We start from the raw sequence: 16,015 nt of genomic DNA, 5'->3' as shown, positions 1-16,015 counted from the left end.
TCAATCACAAAACGTAACTACCTAAAGAATACATAAAAAGAGATAGCAACAATGAACTGAAACGCATCACTCCATTCACAATGGTTGACACTTTACAATGGGTTACTCTTCAACAGCTGACTGAAACCACAACTCATTTTGATTTCAGATAGAAGCAAAAGACCCCATTAAGGAGGACTAGCAAGAAGCTTTAAAGACAAAAATGAGCGTTAACATAACCACTCAGTCTGAACAGACTACATTTCAATCTTTCTCTGCACTCTCTCTCCATAACTGTGACTCCAATAGTATGTAGCATGTTTACTGGCATACATACAAAATGAGTACAAAAAGACCTGTGCTTGAGGTAATTTTAACTTCAAGCAGTGCTCTTACTGCTTGATAAAAGAAATTTCAACAGCACAAAACGTAGCAGCATGACTGAGCTTCAAACAGTTTCCTTGCTGAAAACAAAAACCTCTTCTCTGTCCCTTACCATTCACTCACTTTGGTTTCTCCAAGACAGTGAACTACTCAAAGGCTGTGCAGGTGATGAGGACTCCTTCACAGGCTGCAGTGACAAGGAATAGTGCAGAACATACCTGGAAGGCTTGGCAGAGATGCATGCCCTTCAGCAATCTCAATTTCCTCTCTTTTTATGAAACACACTTCAAACAGAAGACATCCTCACCACCAAGGTAAGTGTACTGTATGTCCTATTGACAGCTAATAGATGCCCATCCCTTTGCCCACTGGGTACATTAAATAGGCAGACCACAAGCTCACTGGTCAGAAAAATTTTCCCCTCCCACAGGAGGATGAGGCTGTGCTTCTTCCTTTACAGCTGCCAAACCTTATTTACTGGTTTACTTATTTTCTCAGACATGAATTATCATAAGGAGCTCACAAAATAACAGATCAGAAGACAAGAAATTATATCGACAAGAAAATTATTTTATAAAGTAAAAGAGAAAAGGAAAAACAAAATATGCTGCAATAGAGAAAAGTGATAGAAAACAAAAAGTTCAACACGTCATGGACTGGGAAGGGAAAAGAACTAAGGAGAAAGATTGACAGCACAAAAGAAGCACACATAATCATATATTCATGACTATACCAGATGGACCAATCTTTTCAACTGCTGATATGTTGTTGATACTAGTCAATATACTGGCAAAATTCAACATGAAGATTGTATGTTTTCCTGGCAAACAACATTGATTTTATACATCCTTATGGTGTAACCTAACAATACTATAAAATTGGACTACTGAAGAAATAAAGAGTGAAGCACTCCAGTTAGGGAGTAAAAATCCCTTTGCAGAAAGAATCACTTTAGCCTAAAAGTCATGTTGAATTAAAATATAATATTACCTAACAACATATTATCCAAAATATGGATTATATGGATTACATCCAAAATATATCTGGTATTTGGTTGGTTTTGGACAAGTTCTATGTTTCAAAATATTTATACTATAAAATATTAATTCTGCATTTTGGAGAAACTGAGAAGAATAAGAGATGGCAGACCAATGGAAATCCAGAAAGACATGGAAGAGGGGAGAGAAAGGACAAATAATAATCAAAAAGATTTGTAAAGCTGACAACAGAGAAAAGAGGAAAGGAAGGCACGATGGGCTAGTTTCGCAAAGATTCAAAATCCATGGATTTCTAATATTAAAAAAAAGAAAGAAAGAAATAACATAAAATATTCCAAAATTTTTGCTATCATACACACCTCTTCATTGAAGTGGAAAATTAGAGAAAGACAGGAAGTGAGTGGAGAGGGAGAGAAATAGAAGCTTGCACTGTAAGACACATTACTTAGATCTCATACAAGCAAAGCTTCTCTAAAAAGGAATAATCTTGTCTGTACAACATCTTAGTATTTGGTCCGGTACAGAAGTGGGCATGAGAGATGAACACGCTAAGGAAATGGGAAGAAAAAAACAACAACAAGGGACAGGGGAAAACAAACAAACAAACAAAAACGCACTTGGAAAACAAACAGAGAGAGAAATATTCATCAAAATAGTCAATTATTTTTCTCAATTCTAAAAATAATAGAACAATGAGAGAAGATCATGCTATCTGCTGATGAAATATGTTAAAAATGACAGCCATGCATTAACAGGTAAAACAAGGAGCATTGCCAAAGAAAGCAGAAGCCTCAAATCCCTTAATTTCTGCAGCCTAATTCCAACATTTTTGAGGAAACTAAAGACTTATTTATATATGCATAATAAATAGATAAATCTTTTGTATTAAAATGCTTAAAATAGACCCCAAGACCACATAGAAATATTACTTAAATATTCTATTATCATTGAACTAAACAGAATACAAATGCTCTCTGCAAAATGGAAAATTAAAAGTCAAGTTTTTCTAGAGTAAGAATACGTTTGTTTAACATTTGCAGCTGAAGTTATCAAATGTATATATGTCCATTGAATGAAAATATGTGGCAGTATCATAGGAAAAGAATACCAAAGCAATGATCCACACTGCCCATCAAGACCACTCTTGTTTGGAGTATTTTTGAAAACTGCCTACTGTAGCAGTCCCCACACTGGCAGAAATCCTGTTAAAATCACTGGAGCTCTTGCTGGTATAGGGACAGACTGTAGGATCTTTCGCTCCAATTCAGCAAGGCACTTCAGCCTCTGCTTTAGGTAGGACTTTGATAGTTTGACACACATTTATTTGCTTTGTTGAGTCAGGGCCTGTATGATCAGATTTTCAAATATTTTTTTTATTCCCTTCTCTTTTTTTTTCTTACTTAATCAAAAATAATAAATTTCTGTTAAATGCATAGTTTTATTTAAAAAAATACATAATTTTACTATTTTTATAAAATTATCAGAAGACAACATTGGCCTAAATATCTCACCCCCAAGATCCATCGGCACTTACACCTTCAGAGGGAATACATTTAGGCCAGCATCCTGCACAAGACGTGCCAGAGGTTATTAGGCTTCCAATTGACAGAACCCTCTTCCTTTTGACAAAACACATCAGAAACCCTCCAAATACATTAAAAGTGTGTCTGCATGTATACACTTGAATGATTCAATCTGCGTGTGAGATTAAGACATTCCCCTATGACATTCACTTACTAGAATTACTGCTGTCATCCTTGGTTCCATCGAGACTTCCATCGGGGTGCATTTGCAAGTAGTAGCCTTGCCTGCAATATAACCTGGTCACTATACCCTTGAGCTGGGGATCTGAAAGACAAACATATTTTGTCACTAGCCTCAAAACTTTTTCCAAGACTTATCCCTACTTCTCTCACTGTAGAAGGAAGTTTGGTGAAGCAGCATTGCCGTCTTAAAGTTGTACTAGAACAAGATGGTTCCTGATGGAGATGGAGAAAAATCTTTCTGCAGAGTATTATTATGCCAGTTTCATGTCCTGTTCTCTGTCTTAAACATCCTTAATTATAATTAACAGAGGTAAAACGAACATAAAAACAGAATACACCAAACACCCATAGTCAAAAGACTTAAACTAGATTAAGCCCTACAAAAAATGTAGCTTTCAGCAACAAGCAGCAAACCTTACAGAAACCCACAAAACTAAAATAAATAAATAAATAAATAAACTACTTGTATTTAAGATTTGTTAGTAACTTACTGTACTTCACATAAGTTCTAAGATCACGTGCTGTCTCATTTCACTCTCTATCAAAAGTCATAAATTTATCTGGTACAATATTTTCTGATAGTCCCATCTGAGGAGTTCCCAAGATACCAATCTAGAGGCAGATACGATTCACCTGCCCTCTCCCATCCCCCAGGGAATAACAGCCACAGTCATGGCAAGGTGATTGCCATAACTCTTCTTTACCAGATTAAAAAAAAAAAAAAAAAAGAAAAAAAAAAAAGAAAAAACAAACCAAACAATAAAAATACCTGAGTAAGCTAAAAGTAAATGGGAATTCAGGTAGCTGAACAGCTAAGCTACCCTATCTAATACTCTACAACTGTAAAAATTGTCAAGAATTGAGTAGGGGCTACCAAGCAACAACTTTGTGATTCATCTCAAGGATGGTGCCTTACCAAACCACTTACTAAGCTGCTGAAGATTTGGTTAAGTGATGAAGAAAAGGACATCACACCTTAAAAAAAAATAACAGCACTACATGTGTGATACTGCTCCTAATATTGACAACATAAACTATTAGGCCCAACTATAGCCATTCAGTACAATATGGTATAAACTTGTGGAGACGTTGGCATTAAAAGCTTGTATATCACATTATGCTTAGCTCTGCAGTAATGAACACAAAGCCTTTGACGCAGATATGTAATAAAATGAAGAGATGAAATTTTAAGTAAGGCAGAAATTATTTTCATGCAAACCTGTGGCCAGAATATAAAATCCTCCTTGAATTTGTATATAATTGCTCTCACAGTCAATCATGCTGTGTTACTTACAGTATCCTAAGGGAAAGTGAAAATAAACACTAATAAATGAAATTGTCTCTAAGTGGAATGTTCTAAAGTTTTCTAAAGAAGCTGAGTTCCATGAAATGTGCATGAAAATGGTATGTTTTTCTTGAAAATACAGTCATATGAAACAATAAACACATCTAAATTAAAAATATAAGTTTAAATTTTAAATATCATAGAAACTGTTACTAGAAATATTAACATAAACTGTTGAGGCATGGAAATAAAGTATTTTATGATAAACAAGTAAGAACATTAAAACTTTTATTTTGCTTTTAAATGAAAATTTTGCTTTATTCATACTTTAGCAAAAGTTGCTCTGTCTTTATATAAGAATGATCAATTTTATATATATATATACATATAAATAGAATAAATTTTATTTTCTTTGAAAGTACTGCCTTAATCAACCATATCAGGCAAACCAAAAATATTTTCATCATTCAAAAATGAAAAGTGAGTTCCTCCTACACAGGTGTTATTCTTTTCATCTCATTCTTTCAGTACACACTTCCAAATTGACAATTTTAAACATACTTGCTTTATACATACTGACATTGTATCTTAAAAGACTAAAGAAAATAACTAAAGCAAAATTATTATAACCAGAACTTTAAAAAGTATTTACAGGAAAAAAAGTCAATATTTTGAAAAGCTGTTTCTATATCCAACAAACAAGAATTAAATCTGCTTTTAACTTAAAGTATCCCACAGGAGGACAATTAAGAGTCAATTCACTATCACCAGTTGTTTACACCTACCACTACACAGGAAAAATGCAAAATTTAGAAGTGGTTTTCAAAGTCATTCTTTTTAGTTATTCTATTTATTTTTTAAATTCTCAAATAAAATCTACTTCCGTACAAGAAATCACACAATCATGTCTATGTTTTCTCCAGAAGCATTACTTAAAATTAAACCAAAATTTACCAACTATCCAAAACTGTATTTGAATGAAAATAATTTGGTGAATAGTTATGCATTTCAGTTAGCATTTCAGACTTCATATGGTGGGGAAGGGCATGAGTCCCCCATTTATTTGTTCACTCAAGTTCAAATACAGCAAAACAATAACTACTATAACACGAGACAAGAGGACCTTAGTCCTGTTTTCCCTCATTTGTACAGTTTTAATGGTTTTAGTTGTCAGAGAACTGAACAAAATAGTCACAAAACAGCTCTTTCACTCAAATATTTCATTCAAAGCTGGAATTTATTACTAATAACATGATATCAATTAATATTTTGATTATGCCACGTAGGTCTCTATAGACCAAAACAAGGACAAAAAAAGGTCCTTTTTTCCCACAAAACATAGCAATTGCAACTTTCTTTTTACCTTTTTTTTTTTCTACAGATTATTAGAACCTTGTTTACCCACCCTCCTAAGAAGGTTTTTTCTACTTCAAGGTTAAAACTAATTCCTGACAAAAAAAATGAATCATAGAATTTTTACAAGTTCTTGATTGTCATACTTAATTAAAATAACACTTTAGGTCTACAAATCAGAGTAAGAGACAAGCTAAATATTTAAGCTGAACAGTGCTCAAAATACTGGGAGAATTTGACAAGACATGGTTGTTTTTATTTTATTTTTTATTATTTTTATTTTAGCAAAAAAATTAACCCAAATTTAGTGATGGGGTTGTATACAATGACTCGTTAATCTCAATGCAAGTCATAATAAGCAATAGTTAAAAAGCCTACTCTATATAGTCTGAAAATGGATTAAATATCTTAAAAGAAGAAACAGACAATCTTGTCAGGCAACGAATTCATCTCTTCACCTTGCAGAAAGATAAATGATTCTTTCAGGTCAATTTTGAGATACTTGGGCAGCAAGCAGTACAGAGAAATCCTCTGGTCTCTGTATTGTTACAGCATTTTATCTATCCATTGTCACTTGATAACATTACAGAAACAGTCTCAGCTTCAGACAGTTTGCAAATGAGTTTCTCAGATCCTTCTTGAACACACTTATTTATTTATTCTTATTGTGCCTTAGAAAGCAGGAGTTAATAGCAATAACCAGTAATACCAACAAAAGTCTACTGCTGCCTGTCCTCAGGTGCACCCAATACCTGATGCTTGTAACTCCCACCACAGTGATGCAGGTAGACGGAAAAGCAACTATCCTCACCCTTTACTCCCCACACATGCCTTTTTCTTCCCACATGAAAGAGAAAGGGAATGGCAAGAGAATGCAACCAAATAATAAAACACAAATTAGCAGGATGAGAATGGATGATCTAACCAAATAGCTCCCATTTCTCATATTTTTATTACAGATTTTACGTTAATGGTTCTGTGGTAGTCCTACTTGTGTCACCCAGACAAATATGTGGAAAAAAAAAAAGTTTGCATTCAATTCTAAGCACTTTGACTTCAGCCAAAAAGAACAAACAAACAAACGACAACAACAAAAAAGACCCACCCACCCCCCAAAAAAGCCCACTTCACCATGGGTCAAAATTAAAAGTCAATTCAACATCTCCTAATGGTTTTTACTGATCTTCTTTTAGGTCTATACTTCTGATTTTGAATGGTTTAGTGTGACAATAATGCAATGCCCCACCATGGAAAGAATCATTCTGGCTTGTAATATTTAGAGATTGCCTTTAAAATTTTGGGAATGTTCTCCTGAATGGACAAATCAACACATTCCTAAACCTCTCTTCCACAGCAACCTGCATAAGAGCAGTCACTTGCAGCCCCTTTTTATTGCTGCTTTCTCTTGTCAGTGGCAGCAGCAGGAGGTATGATTGCAGTTAGCATGCACACTGTCAGTAGCCTGATGTCCTCAAAAAAGATAGAGTTTAATTAAGTTGTCTTCTCTTCTCCCTCTAATAGTGGCTACAAAAACTGTTTTGTCATCAAGTCTTGACAGGTTGAGTACAGCTTTTGCTTTAGAACAATTATGACATTTGATGTTTTAAATTAAAAATCTTTTCTGTACACAAACTGAATATTTTTATCATCTCCTCTTCCCTCACCTCTCCTCCTAAGGCTGCCAGGACAGACCTCTTCAGAAATTTTATAGATTTAAAATAAACAAGGTTATAAACTCATTAGAAACGTTACGGCATTTACCTTTCATTTCAGACATAGATGAACTTACAATGCTACAAAACAATGGCAGGTATGCCCATTGTATTTTAACACAATGAAAAATCAATCCCTTAGAATACACTGAAGTTTTAATTTTACATGAAACCCCTTGTCTTGCTTTTGGTGCAAAAGTTTAAGTCATAAAACTAAAGTTATATTTTAAAATTTATTTTTATTTTTTACCAGAGGGCTTTTTGTTGGTTTTGTTCGTTTTTTTTTGTTTGTTTGTTTGTTTGTTTTGTCCTGGAATTATTTACCTACTCTCTCTCTTGTGTAAATAACCTCAGTATATTTGAGCTGGCAGACAAATGCTTAATGGTGACTTAATCTCATTCTTATGGAGAATAACCTGCACTAACCAGTTAATTACCAGTCTGCCACAAGTTCCTCAATGAGTCACATGAAAATGTATTTAGAGTATTTAGCAGTATTTAGAGGTAAATTGTGCACATATAGCATAGCATAAAACTCATATTAACGACTGGTAGCTCCATGTCCTTCACATTTTACTTGCACTGTATTATTTGTATTTCCCTCCTGCGGTTTTTACTTTTGGATAGTTAAGTACTAAAAATACCACTCATGCTGGTCCAGAATAAACCAGCCACCTTTTTTGGCTCTCTGATGCTCCAATAGTCACTGTGACTTGCTTTTTTTTTTTTTTTTTTTCCTCTCTGCCACAGTCTGCGTGCATATCTTCTCTCTCCTGTTAAACTTGATTTGAAATATCAAAAACATTTCTAAGCTGTTTTAGGATTAAAAACAAACAAACAAACAAAACCACAACCATTTCTAACCTGTTTTAGGATTAAAACAACAACAACCAACCAACCAAAAACAACAACCAATGAAACAAAGCAACGCACAGGTTTCTTGGGAAGTTGTGAAGCACAGAACCCACCTGAAGCACAGACGTGTCTCGCCCACTCCACACCCACCTACCAGCTAGTACTCAAGGCCCAGGATGTTTAAAAGGCCACTGCTTGTCCCCTTCTCACAAAAGAATTCTGACAGTACTGTTGTGTGGAGTTTTGGACTGGGATTTCTGCAGTCTCTCCTGCTGAAGCCATTCTACTTCATATAGTAAATTAACTGCCCACCACAGGAGCCATTAGAGTCTATGTGCTAGATCATAGCTGAAGGCAGCCTCTAGCCCTTCATTGACATCTATGCATAAACTCCTTAATGTTTCATATTAATGTATGAAGATCATATAAAATTCTAAAATGTGTCAGTACTACTCAGTAATTTAGAAACATTTTCCAACAGGTAATTCAGCTACAGAAGGAGGGACCAAATCCGATGTAAAATAATGCTTCCTTATTTTTTGATTCTCATTTGAAGTATCCCTGTCCCTGTTGAAACACTTTTCCCAGTTTCAAAAAGTTGTCTTTTCAAGCATACGGTTGATATTTTAATTCCAGCAGCACTGAGGAGCAGAGGTATAGTCAATACAGAGAACTACAAAATACCCCTTTCTTCTTGTTTTTGGTGCAAAACCTGCTGTTTCCCAGCACATAGAAAAGCAGGATCTTTTGATCCTTACACAATCACAAAAGAAGGCTTATTCAAACAAGTATCCAGCCAATGAAGAGTTCAAGATGCAAAATTTATTCTGCCCTTCATTTAACAAAGATAAAAACTTAAATGCTCATCTAAAACCCCCATGTGTTCCTTCATTCTGAATATTAAACTCAACTGTTTGTGATACAGCTCTTGCATTCAAAAGCCTTACACACTCCCAACTTCTTTATAATTGCAACTGTCCTGTCAGTCTGGTCTCTATATGTTTCCAATGTTTTGATCTTTTGTTTGTTAGTTTTGTTTTGTTTTACTTTCCATCTCTGATTCTAGTGTTAATGATTTCAATATCTCATAATACACACCAGCCAACTAAAGCTTAATTAATATCTTTAAAGAAAAATGTCTTTTAAAGAAAATTTTTGCTCTGTTCAGAACGGAAAGGAAAAGGATATAATGTGGACTCAGAAAAGCAATAGCTTCCATTATTCCCTGTTCCCATAAGTAATAATAGTACTTATTCTGAAATGCTGTGGCTTTGTTATTTCTCTGTGCTCACTTATTTTTCTGTCCTCTCAATGATTACAGAGCACTCAACTTTGGTGTTTATTTTTAACTCTACTTTTTGTCCATTCATGCCTAACATCACAAACCCATCTCTCACAGAGCCTTGCACTGAGAACATATTTAAGAGGGACACAAAGTCCTGTCTGTCTGCACTGTCATTGTCATCAACATTTTCACTGAGTTGATGAAATTTCTTGGTAAACTATGAAAGCTTGTTGGAGTTCTGCAAAATGGTTGATTTTCTTGAAGGCATAGCACTGTACCATTTGTGCTGTTGTCTTTGCCTTTGTATTGGGAATGTCTTTATGTTAACTGCAAAATCGGGTCTCTTCCACCTGTGTGCACAGACAGTTTGTCTCTAGGACTTAAAATACATTTCTAACTACATGAAATTTGTTTCTTGCCATGTGCTTTTACATAAGCAAATGTGATTGTCAATAGACCTACAGCAACTTGACTCCTTGCTGGGGTAATTTTCATCTGTTCAAATTCACAAGGTGATCGGATTTAATAGACTCGTCTATAGCATAATTATTAACAGTCTCATTTACCAGCCATTTTATTTTTTGCAGGATGGGAAGGGAAGAGGTTTAGGTTGTTAAGAGAACACACGGTTTCCAAATAAACATTTTAGACAGAGCATGTTTAATTTTAGTAACTTTATTTAATAATTTGCATTTATCTTCCTACTGGACTATATTGTACATTTCCAATATTTTTGATCTTGCAACATATGATTTTATTTTCTGCCTAAATAGTCTTCTAGTGTTGATCCGTGTTTCTTCTATTACACTAAAATTCAAAGGCCTCTAATTTCTCATTATCTAAAATACCTGATGATATGTTACTCAGTTAACACTAATAACATTTAAATGGATTTAACTGTTACCTAACAGGCATCACCTTCCACTGACACCAAAAATTATCTTTGCACAGCTATACTCATGCTCTCAAAGTTTACTTTGAAATGGTAATAAGAAAATTCTATTGTCTATTTTACACCAGCTTTGCTATTGTAATTTTTATTTAACCTTTTAATTTTAGATAAGACAAAAAATATCATGTTTTATGAATCATCTTGTCTTTGGAAAAGCATTTTCTACTATTTCGTTTAGGATGCATTTTTATAGTTGAACATCTTAGTTCTACCTAGTATTTTCTTCTTTCTAACTTCTGACAATAAAAAATCATACAAAATATTGCTCAGCATTCCTCTTGAAAACAAAAACATTAAACACTGGATACTGGGTTTAAGTAATTTTTGTGTCCTCATTTTTGCAATGGGCTCCACTTTGGTAAACCTCCCAAAAAAGGCCCCATGAAAAAACAAACTTTATTTTAGTCACAATCAGAAAATACCAAGGCACCACAATGTGACAGATTCTATTACCATTTAATTTATGTATAAAAGTTGACTAGTGTGTTGCACTTTGAATCAGTGCATAAGTGGATTTTAAGAATAAGATTTTTCTGAAGATGTCAGTAAACATTGTAAGCACAATAGGATGGACATAAATGATCTTTTCAGCTTTAACTAAATATATGTCAGACAGCACCTAACTTGCCAAAGAATGAATATGATTCTCCCTTTCCTAAATATTTCATATTTTTAGAATGAACTGTTTAAACATCACATTTATTTTTACAATCTTGATTATTGGTCTCCTTGCATGCTGCATCACAAAGCAATGACATATTTGAAATCGGTCCGTATTTCTTTGACAAACTGACTTAGAGTTAAATTTGGAAAGGACTTAAATAATCTATTGAAAAAGTATTCCGAATTAGCATGGCAATGCTCAATGAAAAGAGGATGGCTTGATGATTTGCAGTGCTAAGTATTACATTCTGAACAACATTCCATTTTCTATTGTTACATAGAGGAAGCTTCTTCAATAATACCAAGTGGCAGGGGTCCTTAACTTGTTATTAACTTCATTTAATTCTTGCCAGAATACACAAAAGCACATAAAATGAAGCAGTATATTCCCTCTGCTTAGATATGCAATAATATCACTTCTGAATTGTGCACCTCAAGAACAGACTGTATTCTATTTACTTTTAGTTTCTTGCCAATAGCATAAAATATTGAAAGAAGGCACATTACTTCTGAGAAATTTTACATTTTTTTTCTACTGACTAGCCTAAAAAGTGCAGGCAAACAGATAAATTACACTGCCAATAACTGGCACAAAAGAGATTTTATCTGGTTACAGAGCAATAGCTAGGATTTGCAATGTATGTCACAGACTCATTGCAGAGCAAAGAGCCTCAATTTTCTTTGGTAACTGAACAACATATAAGGCTTTCCACGTTTCAGATGTAGCAGTTTCCCAATATCCTTTAGTGCAGCAATTCTCAGTTTCTACTGCCACCACCACAAACAGATGCATTACAACACTTTATAAAATTACAAAAAATCACAAGTTTTTATTTCCATTTTAGTTGGGTTAAGTGGACTGAGCTTACGTTAGTGCAGGTTTAAAGACACCCATCAGAAAGCCAACATCAATAAAACTCTGTGTTCTTTTTCATCTAAGTTGACAGTTCAGTACACAAATGTAAACTTCTGGTTAATAAAACAATTAAAGCATTAACTTGTGACCAAATGCAAACAAACCTGTTTAATACTTGAAAAGAAAATCACTCAAAAGGAGATGAAGAATTACCAAGGAATTTGATAAATTAGTTAAGTTTTAATTTAGTGTTTAACAATGTACAAACCACAGGGATTAGTTATTTACATCTGACAGAATTTACTATAAAAAAAAATTGATCAGTAAACTGACTATGAAATTTCAAACAAAAAGTTAAAATTTTCCTTCGTTGAACATGTTTTTTTGTTTTTTAATTGTTATGCTTTAACATAAATCCTCAGTGCCAAACCACATAATTCACCAACATTATCTGAAGATATTTGTCTACAAAGTAATAAAATACCAGCAAAATGTGAACTGTTAAATACAAACTACATTTTAGTCCTCTTCATGAACAAGTAATATTACTGGAGATATAGATAGGACTCCAAAGATATGAGGTCAGGGTGAAAAGATAATTGATTATCCAATGTGAAATGGATAATACCATTGTGAAAGGGGAACAAATGCATTTCTATACTTGTTATTGGCTAGAAACTTTCTTTATTGCTTAAAATATTGTATAAAGTAATATTACACAGGTCCTACAAGGCAAGCTGAAGTTTGCACTGTAAATATTAATAAAATACGTTAAATATTTAGGAAAAAAATATTTGTGTAGGAAAGCATGAATACTCTGGAATTAATTCACACAAAAACTCTATGAAAGAATTTTAATATCATTATACATACAGTACAATTAATAATCATTTAATATTTTTAAAACATTCCCTTGTTCTTTCACAAAGTGTTGCTATTTTCAGTTTATCTTTGAAGCCTCTAAAAGCAAGAAACCTTTAATATTCAAGAAATGTCATGAGTTATAGGAAACAGAACTCCTTGAACCAGAAAATAGCAAGTTATACTAAGTATTTCAGTTGTTCTTTACTTTTTGCAGAGTAACTAAGAGTTATCTTGGACTTTTAATTAACAAGGGACCTGCTGAAGAAATAGTAGACATTTTCCCATATATTTCCTATACTTTATTCTATGCACAAGCGCTTTTACAGTTGTGATAATGCAGTGAGATAGAAAGACAAAAAGGAAAGAAATACATTGCTGTTTTGGTTTTCTGAGATTAAGTTTTCCCCAAAACCTCCCTGTGAGAAAGACAAGAATCCTGGTTAACCTACAGACTGAAAGACCTCTGTGGTATTAAACACAATTGGTAGTCTTAAGAGAAGCAGCTTGGAAAACTGATCTTCAGCTAGTGAGACAAGAAAATAATCCACTGTACTTCAAGAACATAGCCTATTCCATTTCTACTTCAGCATTACAGATTTATTTCTTCTATAATCAGCATTACGAAACAGTGTCTCTTTACTGGAGGTAATTCCTGATTTTTTTTTGAGTTCAAGATTAACTTGGGCCACGACTTCAAGGATTTTTTGTTGTTGTTTGTTTGTTTGTTTATTTGTTTTGTCTTCCCCCATCTGTGCTACCATGAAAGTTAGGAACATACAGAATGAAAAGATACTCTTATGAAATTAAATGACTCCAGGAGCTTGGCTTTAAGGAAATCACTAAATTTTGACATTGATACGGGACAGATCATAGAAAACTGCTGTAGGCTGTCACTCATCAAGCCCTTTTTTGAGGGATCTTGGCACAAACATTGTCACCTTGCTTCTCCTGAACTACTTTTGCTCCAAGCCTCACTTTAGCAAGAACAAAATCAATACAAGCGGCAAACTCCTTTGATGCCAGATGATGCTCCTAGAGAAAAACAATCAAGCATTTGTCCCACCATGATTACTCTGGTTCTTTGGCTACTTCCATAAGATTTAGGTACTAACCAGAAAATAAGCAGAACTATACTTGTAACATCTACTGGAAAATGAGCAGATACAGTTCAGTTCAAATAGATTGTTCACTAACAAGGAGTAAATCCTCTGATTCTAAGTATTTTGATGATATAGTGGAGACAGACAGTAGAGACTATGCCAGATCCTCATGAGCTCCATGAACTAGAAATGGTACTTATTGTTCACCTCCAAAAAAGGAAACCATTCTGAAGATTCTCAAAAGACTGCAAAGGTCTGTTGGGTTTTGGAAGAACTCAGAGCTGGTTAACATTTTGATGGATGCAACAAAATACCTCAAAAACCATTGAAAGGGTTTTCAGTCTCTAAAACTAAAGTTGATTAGAACATGCACCAGAAAAAAAATAGTTTTTGAATATTTTGAATACATAACCTGAGAGTAAAATAAAAAAAAAACTAAGGGCTCTAAAACAAATCTCCCATCCTGTGTAGTGCATTCTTGCTGTGACCTCATAACCTTCTTTTTAATCTTCCTTTGCTTCCAGTCCAGCTCATCTACTACTTGTACCTTTCTTAAGTCTATCAAGTACCTGTACAGGCTCACCTTGCCCTGTTTCTTACATCCTGTCTTTCACTTCCTACCTTCTGTATTCAGCAATCCAGCATCTTCTCCCACCTGTGTATCTCCGGATGTGCTAAGCAGTCAGGAGGACAAAAGACCACCCTCCTTCCTGTTGCCCAACCAAATCTTAACCTTAATAACAAAACATGATTGTAAACTCAAGCAAATAAACAAATATGTCATCATTCACATACATCTTCCTTCAGAAATTTATAGAAACAGTAAGATTATCTTTAGGCTAACAATACATTTAACCAGTGATACAAAGTTCACCTTGTAGCTACCAGGGAAATAACACACTCTGTAATTTCTGGATGTATACACACAAACAAAGCAACCAGCAACTTATCAATGCATTTTGTAGAGCAGTGACTCAGAATGAAGATGTATGGCAGTTCCAAATATATATATTCTTCTAAGATGTGTATTATACAACTGGCAAAAACAAAAACAAAACTAAAACATATTCCTCAAGTCTTCTGAGCCACAATACTTCCATGAAGATGGTTCCCCCTTCACTGTCTTCTTGGTCAAAACTAGTTATACCAGCATCATTAACTGTCAAGGTTGGCGTCAAGTCTCTTAATTATGGATGACCAATTACATGTAGGAAGGTACTAAACAAAGCAAATTCCATGACTTGTAGTCGGTGTCTTCCAAAGGCAAAACAAGTGAGAATCCTCTGCTCAGGTATGGGAGTCTGAGCTATTTATTCTGAACTCCATTATAGTGGTAGGGAGAAATGGGCAGCTCAAGGCATGTTTTCCCTCATTTCTAAAGGAAAGGTCAAAAATGCATCAAATTAATTACATGTAGGAGAGCCTACTTGTCTACCCAAAAACAGGTATCATGCAGTATTTAGCCCTGTTCATCCCCTAGAGATACTGAAGTTCTCAAGTCTTTGGATGAACCTTCCCTCCCTAAGATAACTCCAGTCCTAGACTATTCTCTTTGAATTGGACTTATGGTATAACCCAAATAGACCTTCTCAGATTCTTATTTTGTGTCAGGAGACCCACCTACACTATAAAAATGCTACCATATGGGCACAATTAAATTTAGTTTGCTTAGCACCCTAATCTGGCAGCTGTTGATGTTTCTCACTACAGGGTTTCCATTCCACTCTTTACTTAGAAGCTTGTCCTGTAAACTCCCTTACAGAACACACATATTCAACTAGCATGTTTTAAACAGAAATCGAGAACAATTTTATTCTCGATTCATTTATTTGTACTGCAGCAATACCCTGTTATTTCCAGCAAAGTCTGAGATGCTACTGTGCCAGACAGTACTCAGAAGGGTGAACAGGTATGCTTAGAAAGAACAAATTAGACTCTTTTCTGAATATTAATATTAAACTAC

The 16,015-nt window shown here is 34.3% G+C and overlaps 1 protein-coding gene across 12 annotated transcripts in view; it reads right to left on the bottom strand.

Moving 5' to 3' along the window:
• Nucleotides 1-16,015, bottom strand: part of FGF14 (fibroblast growth factor 14) — a 415,734-nt gene that overhangs the window by 107,817 nt on the left and 291,902 nt on the right. For 6 of the 12 annotated variants that reach the window (XM_083831571.1, XM_083831572.1, XM_083831567.1 and 3 more), the window contains one exon: nt 3,099-3,209. The exons of 3 other annotated variants lie outside the window; for them this stretch is intronic. In XM_083831571.1, the coding sequence (XP_083687697.1) occupies nt 3,099-3,209 (111 nt within the window). Of the gene's footprint in view, nt 1-3,098; nt 3,210-3,618; nt 4,213-6,223; nt 6,482-6,517; nt 6,537-16,015 lie in introns of those variants that run through there. 3 more of the 12 variants (XM_083831566.1, XM_083831575.1, XM_083831565.1) reach the window with 3 other exon arrangements.

This window comes from Anser anser (genome assembly GCF_964211835.1).
Source record: "Anser anser genome assembly, chromosome: 1".
Taxonomy (NCBI): Eukaryota; Metazoa; Chordata; class Aves; order Anseriformes; family Anatidae; genus Anser; species Anser anser.
This window is presented reverse-complemented; position numbering and strand designations above follow the sequence as displayed.